The sequence below is a fragment of the Strix uralensis genome, chromosome 5 (genome assembly GCF_047716275.1).
Source record: "Strix uralensis isolate ZFMK-TIS-50842 chromosome 5, bStrUra1, whole genome shotgun sequence".
NCBI classification, from domain to species: Eukaryota; Metazoa; Chordata; class Aves; order Strigiformes; family Strigidae; genus Strix; species Strix uralensis.
The window spans coordinates 44,996,659-45,024,066 of NC_133976.1; the positions used below are offsets into that span (position 1 = coordinate 44,996,659).

Here is a 27,408-nt window from a genome sequence, read left to right on the forward strand (position 1 = left end):
TTCATGGGGACTAAAGAAGCAGCTGCCAAAGGTCTGAAATGGGTAAGAGGCCAACAACAATTCCTTCTGCCTCATTACAGGCACATTTAAGTGACTTGTAGCATGAACTAAAGCTTTAAAAAAAAAAAAAAATAAAATTTTAAAAGTCTCCATTTTGCTTTGTAGTTCTCCTTCCAAACACTCACAGTTGAGTAGGAATTGTTCTTTCTTGTTATCTTTTGTCCAGGTTTTGGTGCTGTTGCATAAGTCACTCCAACACAGAAGCAAGTTTAAATTAACATGACTTTGCGGACTGAATTCTTGACAAATTCTTGTTGGATCAGCTGATGACAGCAGTAGACATCTAGCCATATTTCAGCAAGAACTGTACTCAGCATAGTGATACCTTCAAGTCCAGTATTCCCTAAAAATCAAGAGATTCAATCCAACTGTTGTGTATAAAACATTCTGACCAATAGGTGAAATGTTTAGAAGACAGGATTATGTTCTGAACAATAAAAAGAGCCTTCTGGAGAAAACTGGCTTTTTATAAAGCTCTTAGAAATAAATTCACCTTTCAAGGACAGTTCCATCTTTTGAAGAGGATTGGTATTGAAAGTAAAAAGCACTCGTCTATAAACTCATTAAAATTATAAGCAGCAAATGCATTTATGCATAAAACAAGCACATTCTTGAAAAGCTTCCCAATTAAAAAAAAAACCCAAACTAAACATCCATGATTACACTTCCACCTATTTATATTGCAGACTTTCAAAGGTGTTAAAACATTTGAGCAAAAATAAGAGCAACAAAAAACCCCAAACAACAAACAGCAAATGTTTATTTTGTTCAAAATCAAGCCATTTCACAACTAATGAACTTATTCTTAATTTAAAAGCAAAATCCCCACACACTTTCTCATCCCAAAACTACCAGTTCTGTGATCCCTTGTAACACATTGTCTGTTTTGGGTGAAATGTATTTAAATATCTCCAAAATATTCCCCCTCCCTCTTGTTACATTCCCTTCTCCCCCTCCTCACATTTTCAACTAATACTTTGACATTACTGGCCTCACTAAACTCAATCCTGCAAATTCCTGACATTCATGTCTTCTTAATCTGAAACGTAACTTGAGGAGATGGTTAACATTTGACCTTTGCTCTACCTCAGACATACCTGGAGACAAAAAAAAAGTCCAAGGCATGCAGTATGCATTCAGTCTGAAAGGATGTTTTATTTTAAAGTTCCCAGCACATGGTCTTTAAAATAACCAACCCATTAAAACTTCAAAAGGTAATTTAATAAAAATTCCCCTACAAGCATAGTTTTGCATAAACATTAGAAACTCATACTAAGAATGAAGATCTAAAGCAATAAATAAATCCCCAGAAGTATACACCCAAGAGTCATGGTGAATGTAAGAATTAAATGGCTACCATACTAATGAAAACAGTCTCATTTAATTAAATTGGATACTATGGCAGAGAATGAACAACAATAAATCATACATTGATTACAGAAGTAGACGTGGTCTAAGAGGCTATTAAAAAAAATTAGTCAGAAACAAATTAGTAAAACAAATGGAGAAGCAGGATAGGAGACAAATCAGAAATAAAAAAGCAAGCTACTTCTGGGAAAAAAAAAAAAAAGAAAAAAAATCTATCTTCTTGCTCTAAATGAAGCCAAGCAAAGACTCAAATACAGTTCCCTCTGTCCTTTTCTTTCCCCTTTAAGAAATAAGTTTTAAAACTAAATATTAAAGATTACTCTACCTTTTTATCCACCCTCCTACTTTCATTACACACACAAAAAATAAGGACTTTAGAAGCTTGCTAGCTGCACTTTAAATGGGTTACTTTCTTTGTTCCCCTCAGTAAGTGGGGTTTTTTTTGGTGTTCTATTTTGGGAAAAAGATTTACTAGGAATTAAATTCTCTCAATGATCAATAAGAAATGTACTGATATGGCATATTTTTACCTCAAATGAACTTGTTCAGGCATACAGGCTTCACATCCTTTCACCTCTTAATTACTAGTGCATACTACTGCCAGTTATCTGTCAGTGTCTGAATTTTGAGGGAAGAAAGAAAAGAAAGGGTTGGAATACCAGGGATGAACATGATTGTTTAATGAGCCAGCGTCTCTTTGCTAGGAGATAGTCCCCATTTGCTGTTATCTCTATCAGCTTCAGGCATTTTGTTTGTCATACAGTTTAGGCATGACCGAACATGACATTTTGAGATTGTTCTTGTTAAATAAAACTGGCAGCTACAACTAAGGGAATGTCCTCTTACAGACATGATGACATGACACCTAAAATTTTAATCAAGTACTTAAAAGTAAAAAGTGAAAAATAAGGTGAATAATTTTGTTTTCAAGAAATTTTCACTTTCACTTACAATTGCATTTTTCAAATCAACCTCTGCCAACAGCTGCTAACTCATGAAAACACTGGCTAGAATATTTGTAATTTTCTCAGAGCAAAATATTTTAAGGTACAGATTGCCGTAATTACAATCCAAGTAATCTGCAAAAACTTTGTTTTCAAACAAGCTTTCTCTATATTTAAAATAAAAGAGCAGACAGAACATAATATTTAAAGCCTTCTTTGGAAGGGCTGCCTATCACACAGAAAATGTGCCCTTCCTTGTACCCATAGCCAAGGCCCTCCAAAACAAATCATCTGCACTTATTTTGGTTCAAGCCTAGATGCAGAGCAGATTTCAGTCAGATTCACATGGCTATCTCCATGCTCAAACGTCTGTGACCTACCACTGAAATCTTTAAGTTTCTTCATCTGGTCCACTCTTGCACATCCTGTTCAGCATACTCAGTTCCCCACGCCAGTACCACTCCCTCTAAGCTCACTTCTTACACCCAGTCATCTATGAAGTTCATAGCATGCTGGCTTACAAATAGTTCATACACCTAAAGAGAGCTAGAAAAGTATGGTCAGGGCTAGATTCCAGATAGAAGGCAGCATCTGTTATAAACACCCTTGATGGCAACTTTTTTATGGTGGTACACAAGCTCCCGCTTCTACGCAATTTCTGTAGCCATGTCCAGATGCAAAATTAGCCCTTCCTTCAGCATCATCCAAATTAAATCACATAACCAACACGTATTTTGAGCTTTGATCAACTAGAAGATCCCAGTATGACATCTGAATACTGATTTTAACTTAAAGAGGAGAAATGGCACCCTTCCCTATGAACGCAAGACTAATTAGCAAATCCATTTCATGATTCCCCTGTCAGAAACTCCTCTCATATTTCATTAGTCTCTGACTACTTTTGTGTTGATGACTAAAAACTACCTGCTTTTTTAGAATATATTTGTAATGTTAATATTTCAAATTTATTATTTTAATACTAATATCCGTAATATCTAAGCTGCACTTGGAAACGAAAAATATTTTCATTTATTTCTCAAGCTTTTCTTTAAACACAAATCCTAATGGTAAAAAAAAAAATATAGCCTCCCTCCCCCATTATACTGTGGTATTTTAGGGGATTAATTAATAATTTATTAGTGCAGCTTCCTAATAAACAGTGTCCAAGTGGAAGAATCATGCCTGCACAAGAGAAAAATCTGAGTTCTGAAAGTTGGATAAAAGCATATGATAATGGAAAAAAATTCATTTAGAACTGTGGAAAAAAATATTTTACAGGCCCTACTTCCCTTTTGCTAATCAGTAACTTTTGATATTGACAAATACAGTCCCTCCGAACTTCAACCGGAATCCTGTTATGCAGAACCACTGACTGCAGAAAACCAACCAAAAAAGTCTCTTTAGCTTTTGTTTCAGATTTAGATCACTACACTGAACAATTCATTACATAAATACTACCAGATCAATTTCTCAAATTCATGGGGGAATCAAGAGATACATTTTAAATTGTACATTTTAAGTGCTGGCTCATATAAATGTAACCAAGCTAATCTTCATATTTTAGCTTGGATTCATATACATTTATGCGAACTAACATTTTGGTCACCTGTGTTTTAAGAGTACCTGTAACATACTTTCCATTTCAGAACCTATAATTAAAAAAAAAATATATACATAACCTGACTGGAACACATGTTCTTTCTCACTTCTCACACTCGAGTTCTGCCAGTCTACTTTCTCTTTGCCATGTGCTCACCTCTTGTTTTTCCAATACAAATTTTGTCTGTCACATAGTTATTTTGGAAGCGTTCTGGAAAACTGAGGGACAACCTAGTCACGTAGTCATTACAGATTTAAAGCAGTTAACACTTACTGTAAACCAGCCTGTTTTTTTCCAGGATTCCTCAAAAAAGTTTACCTCAGTCTCAAAATTATGAAGAAACCCAAAAGGCTCTATAAACACAATCTCATATGCAAGTATGAGCATTGGATACATCATGCATTCAACAGACAAAAAAGAGCAAAAGAAAATGAAGATAAAAATAAACTGATGGATGACACAAAAGAAAAACATATAGGAAACATTACCAAAAGAAGTTTTTTTCATGTTAGGTTATTGACTAAAGTTCTGATGTTCTAGTAGCAAAGGAAATTTAATCTGTTCAAATCTTCCATTTCTTTGCTTTATTTACTATGGTAAATAAAGTAAAATGATCAATGATGGCAGTAATAAAGCCAAAAACATCAGCTTCAGCATGTGAACCTTTAGTAGCTTTCAGTTTGCTTGTTAATAAAACCTACTACAACTGAAGATGACATTACTCAGATAAATAATCCATTCTTAACCTCTGTTCAGTGAGCTGCTTATTATTTATCATGTTCATGAATTCTTTACAGTTAGTGCAACCTGTAGTCCTAACTGAGAAAAAAAAATCCACAAAACTGTCTCTTCTAAACTATGTCTATAGTTAGTTATCACACCTTATCACCTGCTTTTTAAAATATCAGGACCTTTGTGATCTTTGTCAAAGTTCTGTAACACATTAAGGGACAGCCACATCTTGAAGTTATCCTTCAGTTTAGCCTTTTTTATTAACTACTACAACTTCAGTAAAACTACTTTTTTAAAAACAACTAAAAAAACCCAAACAAATTTAGACGTTTTTACAGGCATATTTTAAAGGGACAGAAACACATTTTTCGCTCTATCTTTACCATTCCATTCTGCCAAAGCAGTACAAAAGTTATCCTTTGTAATATTGCTGCTTCCAAACTAAGGTCTGTGACAGACAGAACTCAGGCACACAAATCAATGCAAAAATCTGTGCCGATTTAAAAACAGCTGTACTTATACAATGCAGTGGCAAGTCCACTAAACACTCTTGGAAATGGGAAGAAACACTGGCATCCAAAGGTCTGAGAGTCAGCTTGAACATCACTGCATCACATTTGCATACCCACATCTCCCAGTACTTCTAGATGGAGCCAGGGTAGGTCAGCACAATTTATTAACCTCAAGTTCATCAGCGCACAAGCACCATCATGGTGTCCCCAGATCAACCCAAGTGGGATCTCAAAGCAGAACAACAACAATCCTCAACCAAAACTAATAAACTGTACCAGCTTATAAAAAGCTGTAGGGATGTCTACATTCATCATAATGGAATAGATAATTAACTGATAGCTTACAATGTAGAGAACTCAGGCTTCAGATCTCAGTTTCCAGTCTCTCTGAGCCACTTAGCAGTAAGTGCTGAAAGCTTTAGAACATATAAGCGCACAACCAACCTCCAAATCTTTCTAAATAAAGAGAACACAAAATAATTTAGGAAGAATCAAAAAGGGAAGCAGAATGGTAGCTGGGAATATTTCATGTGTGCATAAATGTCTTGATATACCCATATTTGATTTCTTGGTTTGATTCTCAAACATTCTAGCATCTTATAAAAAATGTAACATGCTATGAGAAGTGGTTTCTAGTGTTGAGCTGCTTAGCAATACCTGCGTTCAAATAGCCTCTGGCTAAGTTTGACAAAAACTGATCTGACATCTGACAAGCCCAATTTTTTTTTAATTGAAAGTTAGAAGCAAACCCACAAAATGGGATTATATTAAAACACCCATTTATGTTTTAGACTAAAGAAGACTGTCAGATAATGGGATGCTCCTCAGCTTTTGCCCCAGGCTAAAAATAACTCCTACATTTCGCTGTAAAAGTCAACTGCCTGAGGCGTCCTTATTTCACGCAAGATAATTACAATTCACATCATCTTCAACAGGATACAAGATACCTTTATGTGCACTCACTGTACAAGTCTTCTTAATTTTTAGTTTATTTTCCTTTTCACAAAGAATTACCTTTAGGGTTTCTACATCTTTCTAGCCATAGGAGTTCATTTGGAATTGTTAAGAACTCTGCCCTTTTTCAATTTTTTTCGATTAGTAACAAATCAAGAAAGTAAAGAAATAGGCTGAACAGGAGATTTTTCACACATGTGTTAGTACCAACTAAACACTAGCTATGCCATTACTCAGAAGTGTCTGCATGCACGGCCCTAAATACTTGTCAAGTGCAAGCCCCTAATTTAATTGTTAAGTATGCTCGAAGTGCCCAACTCCAATATGCTTCACTATAATGCTTTATCAGAGTACTCAGCACACCAAATATATGCTACTTAGTTAAACATTCAGCTATAGATTTCCAAATCTGAAAAATTATCATATTTTCAAGTTTACTAGAGTATTTAATACCTCTGTGAAAGAAATGTGACTTCTTTGTGAAAAAAGTGCTTCATTAAATGCAACATCTTCATGTGCCTTGCCATTGCCCACTGTAGTACAAACTTCCCCAACATCCAGTTCTGTAACATCCCTTAGGGTACGACTGCATGCAGTTCCTGTCTCATTTTTTTCCTCCCCAAAGCAGAAGCCTACAATCTGCTCAAACATCATGAACAAAAATGACAAACCTGTAAACTAATAATGTAAGCCCCAAACATATCCTTTAACCTCTTCTCAGTATACTACAACTGAAATGAATGTAATTTTAAAAAAAAAAAAAGTTTTTTTGACATGAAATACTGTGATGCATCTCAATTCACCACATCTTCACCTATTTTTTTAAAGGACAAACCCAAAGGACTGCTCTGCAAAATTTCTCTGTACATTCACTTTTTACATCATGCAGCATGTCTCAGCATTTTACAGATGTTTGTAGCTTTTGTCTAATGGAAATGACAGTGGTATAGAACTATCCTTTGAAGCACAACATTACACACACAAAAAACTGAATCTCTCATCTTGGAGTTAGTACATTAATTTAAATACCACTTTTTCACATAAGGATCTGAGAGCTTTTATAGGAAGGAAAGAAATGGTAATGCTAAACATGGCTGTGTCACAGACAGAAGTTAAGCCACTCATTTAGTGCAGACCTAGAACACAATTTGCTACGGGACCAAGCACTTCCAGGTTCCACTCCACCTCCCCCATTCCAAGATCTTTACTCAAGACTACACAGAAAGTTTTCAACGTAAGTACATAAGAAGTTACATGACTATTTACATAAAAGCCTACAATACTCCTGGGAAAAAAAAAAAAAAAAAAAAAAAGAGAAAGGTAAGTTTTTGACTTTTTGTTCTAGAGGCAACTCTAGCAGCTACCAGCTTCAGGAAAAATTACTAATCATTAAATGGTATCTCTGAAAAGATAACAGTTACTAAACCAGTATGAAGAAGAGAGCAGACATGCAGGGAATCTTCATGGAGTCCAGGTTACACATGCCAAATCTGTGTTTCTACATGTGTCATGTAACATAGGATGAGGAGAGCTAATAGGTTAACTAAGGTATTAACATAAGTACTAAGCACTGCCATCTGATCAATATGACTTTTGATGTTTGACTTGTTGAAACCATGATACTATTTCAGGTTGGATTTAGTCTACAAAAATTAATAAGCCACATCAGCACAAGTAAAAAATACACACACTCTGCATCTCAATTTGTTATTAACACTCTGGGACACACACTACAAGCACAACTGCTGCCAAACTTAGAAACTTTAAAAAAACTAAGTCTAATAAGGCACTGGCATAGTTCTGGTCTGGCAAAGCATTGCTTAATTGATCAATAATAACAATGAATAATTCCTAGTTTAACCTGCAAAGATAAAAAAGTCCTTTTATGGAAGAAATTGCAATTACGCTTCACATCGTTAACTAGTCTGTTCATTGCACCTTGGAAGAATTATTCAGATTAAATTAGTTCTAAGAGCTCTGAGAGCAGAGTAAGAGTTCTTAGAGCTCTTTCTAAATGGCTACTCACAGTACATTGTTGTTTTAAGAGCTTTTTTTGAAGATAGGTTTGTTTAATAATCTGCTTCACAGTACCAGAACATTAATTAGCTCCTAAACTTTGCAATAAAGGTCACATTCATAACATCAAAAGATCTTGCAAAAATATATTTATTTTTTAAATTCAGGTAAAACATATCAAATTGAAAAGCTTCATATTCCTGAACAGAAAAATAAATGTTCTTAAAAAAAAGAGGGGGAAGCTGTTTAGTAAAATAAAAAAAACAACATAACACTTTTCTGCTTGTTAATCTAGAAAAAGACCGTAGCATGCAAATATGTACCTAAACACTGAAGAGGATGAAAAAAACTGCAAAGAACTCATTTCTCATTTGCTACAATCTAATTTAGCATTCAGTATTAAAAACTTCTCTATCCTTTCCAATTATAAAAGATACATGTCAGCTTAATTTCCTTTAGTGCTGCTAGCTTGGAGGTAAAACAAGACAAAAAGCACTATGGAAACAATTAATAAACTATTTTAAATCAATGACGCATTCAAGAATGAATACTGCATTTGTTTATTTTGCCACCACTTCAGTCATTAGGAGCTACCTCCTTATTTAGGCTTTATCCACATACAATCTGTAAACACAGGAGCCTCAGTCTCTACACCTCGCAATTTCTATGTACAAGCAAAAAAAATGTCATTACTAATCAGTAATGCTCAAGTAATTTTCCCCTTTCTCTCCCCAGAGCAAAATACAGAAATGAAAAAATAAAATACACAAGAAGAGCAAATGTCAACATTTTTAAGCTCAAGCCAACTGTTTTTCTGGTATGGCCTGGATACTTCTAAATGTTACAGCACACAGGTTTCTTATCCAAATTACTAAACAAGAGATTGGCTTTTGGTAACTAAAGAGGACACTACAGAAGAGTAGGTTTTAAAATAACTTGCTGGTTTGTACTGAACAACTACATGTGGTTGGTTCAGATAATAAGATATTTATGTTTCCACTTTAAAGGTCTTTAACCAGATGCTTATTTCAAAAGTCTGCCCTTATTACAAATTCTGGTAAACTAAAAGCAGCTGGTTAGTGAGGTCACCCGAACTTGGCTGCACAAGAACTTCTATGGTGAGGATCCAGAACTTGTCATTCAAAGTGGTACAACAGTCAGGGCCTGTATCTCAAACAAAACAGAGGAGCATACAAAAAAATTCTAAACCTATCTGGATGAATAACCTACTTCCAAAATCAAAAGTCTAAAAGGGAACATGTGATGGATGTGAATGGATCAGCAAAAAAATGCTCATCTTGAGGTATGGTTCTACAGCAGCTTAAGACAAGGCTTGTATCAGATGAACCAGCTTCCTCAACATGTGAACCACAAAAATCTTGAAGTTCAAGTGCTTGCACAGAGGGAGGAAAAGTACCATAGGCCCCCCCATGGGGGGTGGGGGGGGTGGGGGGGAGAGGTCCTAAGGGACAGCAGTAGATTGAAGTAGATTGATGGCTATAACAATGATGTCAGACACGAGCAAGAGAACAGACCGGAGATCTCAGTAAATGAAACAAAATTAAATTAGAAAATGCCTTTTAACCATTATGACAGCCTTGCTCTAGAATAACTAGTGAATAGGGATCATGACATGAGGCTAACAGATACCATGTTGGGTTTTTGGAGGTAAGAGGAAGAAATAATAACCATAAAAAGGTGGCTTCATATATAAGGGTTCTTAGAAATGTGGTCCTAATTGCCCAATGATTTTTTGTATGCCAATAGTTTACACAGGTTCAAGGGGAGACTGAACAAGTGCATGGCAGATAGAAATTAAAATGAATTTATCTATTTAGTAACCTTCATCTGATGCTGCAAGTCTTCAAGATGAAAATTGCCAAGAGGCTAGAAAACTAATTCACAGGAAATACCCGATAAGATTTCTACATTCTTTTTCCTTACTCTTTATCTGTTTATGGCCATTGCAGGAGCAGGACACTGAGCTATGTGGCTCCTTAGTCAGACCTACTATCATCAGTCTTATTTTCTTACACTGTATAGAGAAGAAAAATTAAGCTAGAACTTTACAAAGCAATTAAATCCACCTTATGTGCACACAGTGGGAAGAGACTGATCCAGATGACCACAGCTTTCAATTGAAATCCCATGTTCCTGCAAACACTAAACTGCATACTGCATAGAAAATTATTCATAAAATATGCACCAGTAACTAGAGCAGACAAGTAGGACATGCACAGGTTCCTATGACTCATAAAAAGAATTAGCAGGGTCAGAAAGTGCTGAGAGGAAGAACTGTAAAAGAGGGGAAATCCCAACTGCTGCTTGCTCGGCTTCTGCCTAGCACTCTGGTCAGTGATGGATTTGGCTTAGACACCATATACACTGACAGAGAGCAGTTATTCCACAACACTTCTTCCATATCTGAGTGCTGTGTGCATTCTGCCCAGCTATCCTGCCTCTGTGCCATAAATCTCATTATAACACCACTTATCTCTGCTGAGTAAAGAACACCCAGTTTGTTGCTCTGCCAAAAAAACAAAAGCATCTTTTTTCCAGATGTCCCAGGCAGCCACAGAGTATAGAGCTGGGCTCTCTGTAGCAGTGCATGACAGGAGACAAGAGATGTAAATTTAAAGGAGAAAGGTTCTGACCAAAAGAAGGGAAAACACTTTTATCATAAAGACAGTCAAGCACTGGAAGGGTTGCCCAAAGAGGCTGTGCTGTCTTCATCCTTGGAGGTTTTCAAGACCTGACTGGATAAAGTCTTGAGCAATCATGTTGGATTAAAGACCTCCTGAGGTTCCTTCCAACCTTAATTATACTTAGATTCAATGTCTACACATAGAAAGTACACAGTCCTGCCCCAAATGGTGCTTCTACAAGTCTATGACTTACAGGTTCAAACCTACAGAGGCTTCAGATCAAGAAAATTCTTATCTCACTGTTGATGAAGTACCACATAACACACTGGGCAAAGCCGTGCCCAGCACCTATTTTTGTTTCATATTTTTGTCTGAAGGTGGGTGAGAAATGAGAGTAAAATAAGTAAAATTTGCAGTTGACGTGGTGTTATTTTGTTTCTCTGGGGTTTTTTGTTTGTTTTGTATGCTTTGGTTGTTCTTTAAGCTTACCTTGACCCAAGATGATGTTCTCGTATTAAGCACCAAACCTGGCTACATCTAAGATGACATGTGATTTATTACATGGCAAGACTATACAATAGAGTTGACTATGACATTTGCAGGCCCAGAGTAAGAGACCTAAATGTCCCATCCAGTCCTTCCTAGCAACATGCAAGCAGATGAGATACAGTAAAATCCTGAAATAAGACATCAGGGTTGTGTTTTTTATTTTAATTTCCCATGACCTTGGGAAGCACCGGAAATAGTCATCCACCTACAGTCTTTCAATTGGAAAGTCTTTAAATATACAATTCCAACTTAAAAAAACAAAGTAGCAGAGGAAAACATAGATGCATTTGCATATATGTAATGAATGCAAACCAGATAAAGATAGTTTTAAAAAAATCAGTAGAAACTTGTGTGGAACTGAACACTTAACAGTGACCTTTCCAGAAGTCCCCCGCACACTTCAAGCTACATGAGGATTTAAAAAACAACTATTCTCTAGAGATGCAATGAAGTAATAAGCATGAAATGTTTGTGCCAATATTTTACACATCAATTCATACTATCATATTTAATGTAGAGTTGGGGTGGGATTTGTACAGAAACTACATTTTTGACACAGGAATTTTTTTTTTAAGTGGCACAGAAAGATCTCCTCAAACTCACTTGCCATTAGAGATGCATGAATATTCAAGTTGCATAAAGAAAAACTGAAATACGGTAAGGTACAGTCAAGAGTTGGATGGTTTTTAGGGGGATGGGTTTTTGCTTCTCTTGCATAGGAGGGCGGAGGGTTATTTGTTTCGGGAGATTTTGTGGTTTGGCTATTTTTTTTAGCTTGGTTCTTTTGAAAGTAATACATCTGGGATATAGTACATTCAAAGCACAAACTGGCTGCTGCAAACTCGTAATGCAAGTCTAGAGACATAATTCACAAGGCTTCGAGTGGTTTACAAATGACTGCAGAAATTAATCCATTCATGGTTTTTACTCTCCTGTATCCTCAGAGAAAGTTACATGTGTGGCACTCAGTGGAGAAAGGTTGTATCTTTTACTTTTTTCCAGTTTTTTTAAATTAATAATTTATGAAAGTAGTTCTCACAAATAAAAAAAATATTGTTATAAAGACATAAATCAGAAACAAATCACACCCCCCAATCTAGACAGAGATCTCTTTTTATTAAAAAATGCCCTCCTGTCCCTTTTTTGAGGGAGTGTTCTTCAGCCTACTGAACCTAGAGTAGAAAAATAAAAAAATAATTATAGACTAATTTACTTTTAGCTTTGGAAATTAAAAACTAGAATCAGCATAGTTTCACTACAAATAGTCAAATCAAAGTCAAAATCAGGAAGTCTAAATCGCATATGGTCTATAATTTGTTCCTTCTAGTACAGAAACAAAAGTCTAACTTTATCTTAAAATAAATTTTGTATTTCGTAATTTATTCCAATGATCTTCTTCCTGATGTGTTCAATAAATGAGTCTCTCAGTAATTAGTTCTGAATATTCAGGTTTGGGATGAACCAGGGTCCCCAAAGTCATGAAGGCATTTTGAAGACATAACAATTCCAAATGTTGAGGTCTTAGAAGCAGCAGCTTTGCAAAGCTTCTCCATTTATCCTTTCATTTTTTCAACCTTCAGGCTTTACTCATTAAGTTATTATTTCCTCCAAAACTATGAATATTAGAACTTACTTTTGAAACACTATTACAAATACCCGAGATTGATATTTAATCCCATTACCTTCAGAAGACAGTTCTAAATAAATGTTACAAGAGATGAGATAGCAGAGGTGGATTCAACTAGAGAATGAAGGCAAAACACCAATTCATTATTCATCATTCAGGGTAGTTTCATTAATTTTTTATAAAGTTTTAGGGGTTTATAATATTGTTTAAATATTAAATAGTTAAATATCAAAATACCGCAAGTTTTCAATAGAAAAACTATTTTAGTATTACTCTTCCAAAGTATTAACAGTTTCATGCACCCGAGACAATACAACAGAGCAACAAGATGGACTGACCTCTTTCCATCTTTCAAACTACTTATTCTTTTGTCCTGCTGCCTTGGAAAAAGTGAAAGTTTTCCATCACTTCCACTACCAAAAAGAAACTAGAAAACCCTCAACAATTTCTCTCAAATTAGATAGTTTTAACAATTCAGCTCTATTAGCATACACAGCTCTCATATTAGGGTTTTCTACACCAGCAATTCCAGAAACTTTTAAAGTTTCCTTCAAGGATGAAGAATGGCCTTTGATTTAGTCTCCCTGTAGTATCCTTAAAGCCAAACTGGCTAAATATGGCCCACAGAAGTATACTATTAGGTGGTGGAATACTGGCTGCATCTTCAGGGTCAAAAAGGTTGAAATCAATACCATAAACTTCAACTGGCAAGCAGGTAAGTGACATCCCCTCAGGGGCTGATATTAGTGCCAATAATATGCAACACTTTTACTAACAACCTGAATGATGGGATAGAAGGTACTCTAAGCAAGTTCGTGGCTGACACCAAACTGGTACAGACTGGTTAAGAGGCTGAAGGCAGAGCTGCTATTTGTATCAGCCTCAACAGGCTGAATATATTCAAAACTTTTCTAGGCAAGACCCTAAGCAACCAGATCCAAACTGGCCCCACTTTGAACAGGGGATTGGTCCAGACAGCTTTTTCAGAGATCCCTTCCACTCTATATTACTGTTACAATTCTGTGCCTATTACAGTATAATATATTATACACCAATGCTGAAAAATCTTTAGTACCCAGCTTAAACATGTGAACAGACACAGGGCAGGTTGTCCATAGCTGTCTCTTGTGATGAAGTTTCAGCTACAGTATAATCTCACAATATTATTATTAATATTTAGGATATAAGTTTAAGTCTCTTGAAAATAACTTGAAGTTATTATTTTCACATTTATATGCCTGAGTCAAATAGTTTCAAATAGCCAAAGCAGCGGAAGTTTCTTTCTGATTTGTAGGAAACCAACAATCTTATCATTTAAGCGAAGCTTTTCCAATTTGAGGATCAGACTAAGGCATTTTTATAAAACAACAATTAAACATTTTTGGATCAATTACTCATTAGAGTCAAGCTACATAAAAATTTTGAAAAAAGTGTCAGGTAAGTCATGTGTAGCAATACTTCGCAGCATGTTCAGTGAAATAACTGGTCATATCAACACTCCTCTCCCTGTGCTTTTCGATGAGACTGAAGTCACCTTCTTTCCACTGGAAAGCAAGATGTTTCATATGTTTACTTCAGTGTAAGAGTAGACAAATGTACAGCTGACAGGCTGTTTCTACTCTTTACCCTACTTTTTTTTTTTTTTCCTCCAGGTTTTCTTGTCTTTTAAGTAGGTTTTAGGAACAAACAACAATGGGACAAACAGTGTTTCAGTCTTAAGCACTACAGAAATAGCCTAGGAAACATACAAAGAAATATTTATCTTCAACTAACCAACATTTACATTTATTTAGGGTTACTGGCTACATGACACAGAGACAAGAAAAAGCAGTAACTGGCAAGGCTGAACATTAACAAGCTTTCCACCACCAATTACAACTTAAACTAAATACTTTTCTTACTTGCTGTAGAATTCAGTATTCAACAGAAGAGGAAATAAAGCATTTATTTTCCATCTAGCAACTGTATCATTTCAAATGATTCACCACAAAAACAGGACAGTGAAAAAAAATAACCATACTATAATGTTTTCCAATTATACCTAACTACTAAAAGATCATTTTAATAACCAACCTTCTCAAAACTACACTTAGAGATAAATGCAAAGTCAAAAGAATTAGAGGGGAAATTAACAGCTTCCGATACTTTTCCATCACTGTCCTTCCCATTCCAGTAGGAATGAACGCTGGAATCAAAAAGAACTAAGTACGTAAAAGAATTGGCTCTTTCTGGTAGAGTCCTATGAATTCCAGCTGTAGATACTGGTCTACAATCTGTTTCTCTACAAAACCAGGCTTATTAAATTCAGTAAGAAGAAAGTTATCCATACCACCTCTTGAAGAGAAATTACACGACTTCCATGTATCTTTTCCACTGGAAAGCTATTGCACCGCCCAGTCTTATTCCAAAACAGCATTATCTCAGAACGTAGAGATCCCAAGTTTGGAAGGTGCACATGCAGTGATTAAGAAACTGCTAAAAGGATTCTGGAATTGAACATTTTCCAAACTTCTAAGTTTATTATGAGATTTATTTGACCAAATAACTTCCCTTACCTAGCTAAGAGTCAGGATATTAAATTACACTCTTAAACAAAAAAAAAACCTACCACCACAAAAACACACAAACAAAAAAAGGGCAGGGGGGCAAAATACAAACTTATGTGCTAAAAAAAGGTGGAAAGAAAAGGAAAAAGAATATGCCCTTTGAACAGGTATTGCCTAGAGGCTTGGTCAAAATCTGAACTCACGAAGTCATCAACAGCAAAACAGACTGGATGTAAACAATCGCAATATCAGAATCTGAAAAGGCTTGTATTGCTTCTGTCACCCTGCCACATCTGAAGGAAGCCCATAAATGGAACCATAGTAAGATGAATGTGTTCTCCAGACAAAGCAAGCAGGAGGATTGACTAAGATATCATGAATGCTCATCCAGGACAAAAACATACTTCAGACTCAGAAGTCTGAAGACAGATCGTAATGCTAATACCTCTGCATGGATGGTAAGGTTATCTGATCAGAAATAGGGGGTTTTTTCCAGTACTCTGAACAAACACTTATTGAGACTTTTTTCCCCCCAACATATGCGAAAACCAGCAGTTGTTTTACAAGAAAATGCACAGAGACATTAGACAATGCAAAGACACTACCTCATTAATATGAAGAGATGGCTAGAACTGCTCATTCATTTAACTTAATCCTTAGGTAAGGAACCACTAATAAAGACACTGCTGAAGGCAAGCTTCTGGTCAAAAGAGTCCCACCATTAGTATAGGATTCCACTCCTCTCTCTAGTTTCCAGCCATTCAGAGAAGGACTTCAGTTCCTCTATGAAGTACCTAGTAATTGCTATGCTTGACACTTTTGGCATTTAAATTTTCCTTAAGTTTTTCCAACCGGAATGCAGCAACTTTCTGTCAGTCTACACAACTCAGCATGCTGGACTAGTCTAGCAGTAGGAACTCTTTCTCTCCCCACAGCAAATGCTCATTGCTTTCTGCTTACTTACAACGCTGTCGTTCAGTGAGACACCTACCAAACAACACACATGCAGTGCCTTCTAGAGAGGCAGGCAGACAGACTCCTGGTGGCATGCCAACGCTGTGGTTTCAGTAAGTCATATCCTTATTGCTGTTAATAAGAAGACAAGAGATGAACAGACTGGTTGAACATCCTATGCAGACTCCACATTTGAATCACTTCTAGTTTTTACTCTATTAGTATCTCCAGTACTTCCCACAAATGGGTCAGGAGACTGTTATGTCTCGAATCTGGCAGCTTCACATACAAAATACACAGATCCGAGTTCTTTACACTTTTTCAAATCATTCATCACCCTGTTAGCAACAGAAGAACACTTCTGAATTTCGATGACTTCCATCTGGTCAGGTGAAAATCTAAACTTTGACTGTAAGCACACATTAAATAAAACCCACCTATCTAACTGTTCTTCCTAGATGGACCAAGACGTTGATTATATATACACCTTTTTTAACAAGGTAACCACAAAATCAGTTGTTACTCTCTTGGTTGGGGTTCAGAAAAAAACCACAGGCTATGCCAGCAGAATCCTCCAGTGTAAACAGTTACAAAAGTACAGCTGCACTTTCACCAGTGCAGCTTGTTTTGCTTGGAGCACAACCGAAGAATTACTATAACAATACAAAACATAACTCTAATCCTATATGTGGGTCCTCACAAAACACTGTCAGTGCAGCATAACGGGAACTCTATGTGTTTTCTGGATAGATACTAGCACAGCTGTAAATGAGAAAAACATTACAAGTAAGCTTAACACCTGCATCAAGCGAATACCTGAGAAAATTTCTAACATAGCTAAAAATGGTTATAAAGCTTAATATTTAAAAAAAGAAGCTTACGTAGTAATGATAATTACATACAATTTGGTTACCTTTCACAACCTGAAGAACTGTTCTGAGGCAACAAAACCCAAATCCTACAGCACTTTAAACTATTTAGAGTGAAATCAACTTTCAAGATTCAAAAAGCTATCAAGAAACTACTTTACCACCACTGAAAAGGTAAAAAGCTGCAAGTATTTCAGAAGCCATTTTCAAAAGCCACCATTACTTAGGTAAGCACTAGTGCTGAGAAGATAAAAAACAGCCTTTACTTCTATCACCATGGCCTCTAAAAAGAAGTGCTGTCACTACTCCCAACCTGTCATCATCTGTTTTCACAGCTTCCCTTATGGTTTCTGTCCTCCACCAACTTCAATACAAAATACGTTTAAGACACAGAACTGTTTAAGACCTAGCTCTATTACCTTCCTATTGAACAGAAATTAATCATTAATGAGTAACGATCTGCTAGCATTTTTCATGCCTATTTCAAGATAAGTGAAACAACACAAACTTGTACTTTCCTTATTCCACCACCTTTCATACCATTAAATTCTCCCGCTGCATTGAAATAACTGAAATTAGATCCTACTTCTTTGGGGTAAAAAACTGGTTTTGTATTCCATTTTGGGCAGAGAAGCTTCTAGGTACTATGTATCTATCTCCTTTGAGTATGTTTTGTCGACAGCTATCCATTTTAATTTCAGAGTATCAGAATCACCTCCTCTTATCGTTGTTCTCCGCCACAGTGGCACGCTGATCATAAAAGGGAGATGGTATAGCATAAAATGGCAACTCCATTCTAGAGAAAGACTATTTTCTTGAAAAATAAGACAATAAAACACCCTGTAAAGCTCTCAAATAACATCTCCTGAAAAGTAATTTTAAAACATACACCATGCAGAGCTACGAGTGCTAAGTGGTTAAATTCAGTGTCTACTACTACCAAGTCACTATGTATAGTGGTAGTAGTAGTAAAATAGTAGTAAATGGTAAAGCTATGCCTAGCAAGACAGCAAGAAACCGTAGCGTTGTAGTTTTTGAACGTGACTATTCCAACAAGTCAACATCTACATCACAGCTTTCCTTCGTCCAAGAACTTCAACCAATCATGCTGAATCAGTGCTTTAAAATACTTTCTCCTGAATAGAAATATGAAAGACAGTACAAGTAAATACTCTGCAAAACATTCATTGATGAATAATTACTCACATTTGACACTGGACACACAGTTTTTGAAGCTGTCCACCATCAGGAATGATCTAGTGTTCCCTAGTTAAATAATTCTTAGAAATGCATGTGGAAATGATTAAAAACATTTAAGAAATGTGAAATGCTGAAGAGAGATAACTTTGCTTAAGTATATGCCAGTCAAAAATGCAACACGTACTACTAGCAAGTTTCCCCAATAATACCTTGTACAACAGGTATCTATGTTTACTAAAATTTGACCCCAAAAATGTGATGGAATGCTTAATTGCTAGTTAAGTTAGTTACAAGCAATTAGTATGAAGATACAAGAAGTCTCCAAGAAGCACCAATACATGGTGACTGGCAGCAAAGTTATTAGGCCCTCAGAAGTATGGGAGCGAGCAAGAACTTGCTTCTCAATGCCTAAAGATGTTAACCTTAACAAATAAACCACCCTTAACAATGCAGCAGAAACTACAGTAGCAAATTCACACATAAGATTCTAAAGGCTGCTGAGCAAGGAATGTGTTTTCCTGGAAAGCAAAGCATATTTTGAGCAATATTTAAACAAAACAAACAAACAAAAGCCCCAACCACCACCAAACTAACAAACCCCAAACCACACCACCCAAAAACCACCAAAGGAACACTAGTTCAAGAAACTAGCTCAAAGAACTAGGACACTAGTCTCAAAGAGCAAAAAGAAACCCACCACCCCAAAACAAAGACTGGGGACGGGGTACACAGCAGAGGCTCCTAAAATACGATGCTGTACAATGCTTGCTGCAATGTGCAAAACCATTAACTCAGCTAGAACTAGTTTACTTAGGGAAATAAAGTTACAGCATTTTAGGAGTTCCTACAGAAGCACAGGTGGCAGGTATTTCAGGGGCTTTGTATAAACAAACCAAGCACAGTCTAGGAAGCTTGCATGCTCTGAAGCCAGATAATTAGAGAACTCACTTGTATTCCTCATTTTCCAAAGCAAGAACATTGAAGACATAGGCCAAAGCACTTCATCTCAACCTAAAGACTATGCAAGTAATTAGCCCAAAAGACATGAAGATTTCTACTGTTCCTAAAACTTATTCCTCACCTTCCAATACCTTCTCGCATGAAAGTGTCTAGATGTCACAAAAAAAAGATCAGTGACTTTGGGTATGAAGAACATGATTTCAGTTTCTCCTGCAGCTTTAGAAACAAAGATCTTACTTTCTAGTGTTATTTTAATAATCTTTAATGTTAACCAAAAGAAGAACTGCAAGTTTTTTTTCTACAGTGATGGTGGTCATCAGGATTAGTGCAAAATTGTAGACTAAAATCCAGCTCTGTTCAAAGTTTCCTGCGGCCTTTCTTATTACGTGCAAAAAAAAAAGCTAAAGACTTAGTTATCATTCTTCTGAATTCCTCTAGGAGTATTATAAATCAATGCCAGACTTTTATACTAGTAGCAAACCACAGAGGACAGTGGTGTTGGCTGATGAAAATATCTTCCTCTGCCTTCAAAAAAATGCTCTTTAAACCACTACATTTTTTCCAGTGCAGGAAATTCTTTTGGATTCCAAACTGAATAATATTTACACCTGAACATCTCTTCAGAGCTGATAAATCAGTTTTCTTTCATTACTATTGTTTTGATCATACTTTAACAGGCACGTGTCTCGGTTCGATCATTCAGAAGCCCTAGAAGTCACCTTCTGCCAACAAGAAGACATCAATTTAAAAAAAAAAAAAGCCCCAGGCTGTGACAGGTCTGAAGTATTTAGAATAAGCGGCCCCTCGTCCGTTCGGCCGCCGCGCTGTGGGACCGCAGCATGCCCCCCGGCTCCGTGCGGGCCTGCGCGCCCCTCCCCGCGGTCCAGGGGAAGGCCCCACCAGGGCAGGCAGCCCCCGCCGGCGGCCCGGGCGCGGCCGAGGGGCCCCCGGCCGAGCAGCACCGGTGCGCCCGCCCGCCGCCCCCGCGGGCCGAGCCCCCCGCCCGCACCGGGCGCTCCCCGGCCCGCGGCGGCGCCGGCGCCCCCAGCGACGGCTCAGGTGCGGTAGCGGCGGCCGCCCCGCTGCCCCGCGGGCTCACCTCGGCGGCGGGGATGTTCACCACACCTGTCGACCTCCTCTTCTCCCTCAGCTTCCTCTTCTCGATCTGCCCCTTGCCCTTCCTGGCGCTGGGGCCCGAGCTCTTCCCCTTGGCGGCCAGCTTCTCCTCGCCCTCGGGGGAGCCCGGCGCGGCGGCGGCAGGGGGCTTGGCGGCAGGCTCAGCCCCCCGGCCCGCGGCGAGGGCCGCCGGCGGCTCCTTGGCGGTGGCGGCCCGGCCCAAGGCGGCGCCAGGGAGGCCGACGCAGTTGACGGCCCCGCCGGCGGGGGGCGCCGCGCGGTCGGGGGGGGCGGCGGGGCCGCCGGGGGGCAGGTTGTTGTTCAGCTCGGCGGAGGAGGCGCCCGCTGCGGGCCTGGCCTCCCCCGCGGCAGCCGCTCCCGGGGCCGGCGGCGCCTGCTTCGCCCGCATCTTCTCCCGCTTGGCCTTCCACTCCTCCAGAAAGTCCGTGGTGCTGCCCCCGGCGCTGCGGTAGCCGCCGGTCGCCATGTTCCCGGCGGGCTGGACGGCAAGAGCGCCCCACCAGCACCTCTGCCGCCACCCGCCCCGAGGCGGCTCTGCCGCCGCCCGGAGAGGAGAGGTCCCGGCGGGGCGGGCAGGAGGGACGGGGGCGGGGAGAGAGACGCGGAGAAGCACAAACACCCTGGAGAGAAACAAAAGGGGAGACGTGAACCGTCCCGCAGCGATGCCCGTCCTCGTCCCGCCGTCTCGCCGACTCCCCAGGAAGCCCCCCCCTGCCCGAGGACGGGTCTCCATCACCGCCCGCCCTCGCCCGCCGGACTCCCGCCGCTCGGACCGCGCCGCCCGGCGCAATACCCTGCGCCCGCCGGGGCTCCCCTCACCCCTCGGCGCGGGGCTGCCCGGAGGTGCTCGCCTCCCCCGCTCGCCGACGCCCCAACGCCTGCCCGCCCGCCACGGCCACGACGCCCGCGAAGCGCCGTCCCTCGCCCCCGGAGCCGGCGCGTGTGCCATCCCCCCGACGCCCGCTTGCCTGCTGGGGGACCGTGTTCCCGCGCGGGGCGGGGCGGAGGCGGCCGGCGCTCACCTCCCGCACGGCGGGGCTGCGGCTCGGGCGCTCCCCAGCGCCGGCGGCACCAGGTGAGCGGCACCGCCTCCCGCCGTCCCGGAAGGAGCGGCGCGGCCCTGGGGCTTCCCGAGCTCCCCCTCCCTCCTCCCCTCCCTCCCCCTTTTCCCCATCGCGGCGCGGACAGAGCCGAAGTCAGGGCGGAAACTGCCGAGATGGCCTCAACAATGGGGTGAGGGCGGGGAGGCCCCGCCCGGCCCGGTGCGCTGCGCGCCGCGACCTGATCGAGCCGGCAGCCGGCCCGCCGCGGGGCCCCGCCGCCGCTGCCCCGCCACCTGCCCCGGGCGGCGCCGGCACGGAGAGGGGGGACGACACGGACCCCGGCTCTCTTGACGAGCGGCAGCGGAGCGGGACAGCGCCAACCGCCCGCCCTCAGGCCGCGCTCCCGCTTCGCGGGCAGCCTTAACGGGCGGCGGGCGGGGGCTGCCAGAGCCCAGCCGTGAGGGGCTGGAGGAGGCGGTCTGGTGTCGCCCCCCTCGCGGCCCGTGGTGGGGGCTCCGCCAAACCCGCTCCGCACCTGCCGGAAAGCTCCGCTGAGGGGGCCGAGGGGCCCGGCGGCGGCCGCCGAGCCGCGGGGCAGGTGCCCGGGGCCCGGGTCTGGGGCGGTACCGGCGGCGGCTGCACCAGCGGCGAGGCAAGGAGCCGCGTGTGCAGCCCGGCTCGGTCAGCCTTTGGCTTCGGCTGTCACGAGGGAAACGCCGCGCTGGGGACAGAAGCGCTGCTTTGGCCTGAAAACGTGGTGGCTGCGGCTGCGCTCGCCTCGTCGCTCAGCGGGGTCGGTGCACGGTGGGAAGAGCCCGAAGTTAATTGCTCCCGCAGCAATTAAATAACTTCCTTTCGTCCGCGCCTCTGGTGGGCAGAGCAAAGTGACGGAGGGGAGTTCGCTCCTGCAGGCGGAAGGTTGGGAAAGCGCCTGGGCCTTCGTGGTGTTACAAGAAACGAGGATTCAAGGGGTTTCCGCCAGTCACGCTGCAAAAGCTCGAAAGATGTCTCGTGTATAAATAATGCAGCGTTCAGTGGGGAAACCTAACTGGGTTAAATATTAGGAAAAAGGCATGTGCAGGGAATGTGACGGGACCACGCTGTATCCATTAAACAGTTTGTGGAGGTGATCAAATGACTAAACCTGCACAGAAAACTTGCGTTTTTGTCGTTTTGCTGAATTCACTATGTCTTAATAACACCCTGAAAATTGATCGTGGTATTTTTGGAATCACTGCATTCAATAGATTTCTGGCTTGCTTAATCCTGCTTTATAAAGGGTGTGCTGAGGGGAATGAAGGGGTGTATTGGTGCTACCTTTGCAGCAGTCTCAGGACAAGATGCAAGCTTACATCAGAGACAGAGGAAATCCAGATAGCCTGGGTTTACACAGCTGGGAGCACATTCTCACCTTCTCATCACCTTTTTTCTCTCAGATTCAGTCCTGAATTTATCTGCCTAGTTAATAAATGTCATTAGGACTTCAGAATATAAACTTGGTTTTGGTTTCTTTTTACAGGAAAAAAAATACAGATTCTACAGATAGAGATAAAAAATATCTAGTAAAATGGGGCCCTAGTTACCTGGCACTAGGTTCTATGCACCCCACAGTACAAATAACAGACTTAGTCCATGTAACCACTTTCACCTTAGTGATGTCTCTACCCCATTCTCTTCCACAGTAGTGGGCACTGTCTCAGTCTTCTTCGCCCTTCTGGTGATCATTCATTTACTTGGACTTTTCACTTAACTCATATCTCATTTCTGGTCTGGTTTGGGTTTAGGGTTTTCTTTTTGTTTTGAAAGGGTGTTTAAATGTTTGCATATATGGAAGTTATGTATCAGGATCCTCAGTGCAGGCAAAACCTCTTATCTTTCAGGCTAAACGAAAATCCCAAAACAGAACAAGTCAGTTGTTCTGTGTTGTGCTGGAAAGCTATAAATTGGCAGAAAAGTAGATGGTGAAAACATAGTTCTGTACTAGCTCTACTCTTTAATACTCAGGAGTACAAAATTGGTAAAGTTGGTCATCCTTCTATTTGCAGATCAAGCGCTTAACAAAAAGTTGGCCTAATAGAAGTTTTAACTAAGCAATCTCCTGAAAAAAACATTCTTACCCGCACTCTTATCTGTAGAGTTTTTAAGTTAGAAAACTAATCGGTTGTATTTTTAGAAAACACAATTTAGAAGATGGATCCTTCATGTGAATTCTTGTACGTCTTTCCCATTCTGTCATTTTTTTCTGCTATACTATGAAGAACTTTTCTTGAGAGAATCATGTAACTGTGACAATACCAGTATTTCACCCCTCACCGATTACACCCTGTGAGCAGCACAGCTGGCCAAAAACGAGTAAAAAAAGTCAGATTAGAAAGTCGTTACTTATAGTATGTTGTGTATGTGGAGAAATACAGCAATGTATTTCAGTTCTCGGGATACTCTCAGTTCTCCGTAACCCCACGTCTCCCCAGCTGCTGCCTGGGCCCCTCTCGCTGTGACAGTCCTTAGCAGCTAGCAAGGCTTAGACTTGCTCGCCCCACTTCGCATCTTATCTGCCCACCTTTCTTATGTGTAGGAGGTGCCATTGCCAGGCTTTAGCTGCATTTACCATTGCTGTCAGATTTTTTCTCTAATCTTCGATAAAAAACATTGTGGGGTTTTTTTAGTGCCAAAAAGGCTTTGTGTTCCTTAGAATCTGTTATATATTAACAGAAGTTATGTTGTGGCGAGTGAGGTTGGGCTTAAGTGCCCAATGCAAAAATGCTGACTGTCAGATGTTTGCATCTCAATAAGGTTGTCTGTGCTGGAGAGCTTTCAGGGATAAAGTCCCAAATAGTTTAAGTATCATGCTGCATGTTTTCCTCTGCCACAGCGGAGAACAGCTTAATAGCTTGCAAACATTTTTAGAACAGCAGTTTTCTTACCAAAAAAAAATCTTCACGATATTCTTAAGGCCTGGAAATACAATTCTTTTTATTACCTGCATTTTAAGCTGGCATAATGACAAGGGTCCCTAAGCCTTAAGATAATTGGTTTTTATATATTCAATATTATGGAAAGAGATTCTCCCCTAGAAGTAGAATTACCACCAGGATTGGGTAGGATGATCTTGATCTTCTTTGCCAGGCAAAAAACAAACAATTTTTCAATTTAGAATAAAACCCATCATTTATTCTTAAAATCTTGAGGAAATTAAGTGCCTTTTGGGGTTGGGCACTTCAAAGCTGGTTCCTTTGTAAAGAATTGCAAGGTATTTAAGATTTTTGTAATTTCTTCTAGAGACTCAACCAAATTATCCAGCCTTATTAAGGTCCTGTGTACAAGTTTATCTGAGCCATAATCTTTTCTGAAGTGGCAGTTTCCAAGGGCTGGAAAATAAAACAGTGAACACAATAACATATTATTGGCTGAGGAAATTAAGGACAACATCCAAATTCCTGCCTAATGTCTGGTTGCTCATTACCATCAGGCTCCAAGCTGACCAAACATCTGTTACACCCACTGGTGCTGGTGTCCTCTCCACTGAAACATTCCCTCCCTCTCACACTCTTTGGCATCTGTGGAAGCTCTCCCCAAAGCCTCTGTTGAGATTACTGTATTTGCCTGCCTGTCTTAAACATACATCCTTCTGCTCTGGACTTCACCCCGCCTCTGCCTGTCTTACCTGAACTTCCATGAAACTCTTTCTCTTAGTGCACCTATCTACCGCTTCCCATATCTGATCCCCTTTGAAGTCCATTCAGGCAGCCTTCTTCATGTTTCTTCTCCCAATACAAACTTTTTCAGTCACATACTCCCTGCTTTATCACTCATGCTTTATTAAACTAGGTTTATTAAGCTTGCTCCAGTGCTGTCCCATTAAATCTTCCATCTCTGCTGCTTTAAATTTCACCTGCTGGATAATCCTCACAGCCATCACTGTACCTCAGCTAACCTATCTACCTACCTATTTCTGCACTGTTCTTTCATAAATGCTCTTGCTTAAAATCGCTATGACTCAGTGAAATCTTACTGCCATCTTTTCATAGAAATATCTGTTCCTCTTTTCATCCATAAAATTTCAAAAACCTCTCTTGAAACCTTTCACATAAATCTCTTACCATAACGTCCCTCTAAACTTCCAGTAAAATCCTGTAAAATCCCCACCCCAATCCATGACATTTCTAATATCAAATCTCCCCCTAAAAGTAAAATAATCTTCAAACATAGTACCACTATGCCTCTTGACTCTTACTTCTAACCTTTTCTTACTAATGCTTTCCAAGCTAATGCCCAAAACAATGCTGTCCTGCACCGATACTTCTCTCTCCAACCACTCATGCTGCCTTAGACCATGTGCCTAGGATGAGACAGAACCTAGTGAAACACTGCAAGCATCTTCCTCCTTGCACTCTTTTGTTATTCCCAGTTATATCTCTAACAGAACATTTAATGTCTCTGTATGAGGCAGGCAAAATAGTTTAAAAAATTAGGTGGTGCTCTGTAGTCTTGACCATTGGCCCCTTTCCCATGACTTCAGAAGATTCATTTATAGCAGATCCAAATGAAGAAGGCATGAAGCTGTGAAGGGTAATATGGAGGTGCTGGTAGTCTCATTTCTGGACAGTGAAGTGATTGCATATTTTGTCTCTAACCAGCTTCCTTTTTTTAAGTATGTAGAGGGAGTTTTTATTTCTGTTTACATCTGTACTGTTTGCTTTTCAAATTCTCTCTTAATCTTTGTTTATCTCTCCTAACCTACCAAATTCTGTTATCGCTTGGTCTTGGTTAATTTTGTGTTTTTGCCTAAATGTGGATAAACTGCTATCCCTTGCAATTTAATACCACTTTCTGCTACTTCTGAGCTATGCACGCTATCTAAATCCAGGAGGCTTAGCCTATCATCATGGATTTTTATTTCCTCAACTTTTCTTCCAGAAATTAATTAAATTATTCTTTTTTTCCCCTCACTGGAGCTTGGTGTCACAGCGCTAACCTTCTGGCCAGGCTTTTCTCTGTAAGGTTCTGACAATTAATTATGATCTAGTCACTGTAGTCAGTGGTTTAATTGGATTACTTTCTTATGACTTGTGCCTGGAAACTCATACAAATCTGACAATCCCACTTTTACTGAAATACCAATTTTGTCCTATTCGCTGTGCTACTGGCTTGGATGCTTAAAACTTTGTTTTCAAGTTCTAGGGCCTGATTTCAAATCTTGCATGTAAATACAATAGAGCTTTGTGAAATAGCTGAATCTATCAGGAGGTATTAGCATTCAAAATCAGTCCTAGAGTCCATCTTCTAGTCTGGTTTCTGTATGTGTTTTACCATTCTTGAACTCTGCTATCATTTGACCAAAAATAACTACATAATTTCTTTGAACTAGTTTGGTTTGACAGACAAATTAGTATTGTTTCTTGCAGCAAAGTTCATTCATCTAGATGATGGAGGAGTGCAGTGTGAAAAGAAAAAAAACAAGCTTATGGAAATAAGTTTGCTTGATTTTTTCAAGTATTCATCTTATAGTATGAGAAATTAATGTAGAGATTGTCATCTGTCTCCAGCTGGCAGTTGTTGGATAAGAGTGACACTGGGGATAGGAATGAATTCAATATCTGTGCAAATGACTTCGAAGGTGTGATGAGAACATTTTCTGCCACAATTCACAATCTCAGTCTGTAAGATGGTCTATTGCCACTTCTCGAGTTCT

The 27,408-nt window shown here is 40.1% G+C and overlaps 1 protein-coding gene across 2 annotated transcripts in view; it reads right to left on the reverse strand.

Annotated features, from left to right (window-relative positions):
• Positions 1-21,781, reverse strand: part of PAWR (pro-apoptotic WT1 regulator) — an 84,440-nt gene extending 62,659 nt beyond the window's left edge. The window contains exons 1-2 of one of the 2 annotated variants that reach the window (XM_074870651.1): positions 21,642-21,781; positions 20,636-21,293 (exon numbers count right to left, since the gene is read on the reverse strand). In XM_074870651.1, the coding sequence (XP_074726752.1) occupies positions 20,636-21,139 (504 nt within the window). In that variant the 5' untranslated portion in view covers positions 21,140-21,293; positions 21,642-21,781. Of the gene's footprint in view, positions 1-20,635; positions 21,294-21,492; positions 21,606-21,641 lie in introns of those variants that run through there. The other variant, XM_074870652.1, reaches the window with a different exon arrangement.
• Positions 21,782-27,408: the final 5,627 nt, after the last annotated feature.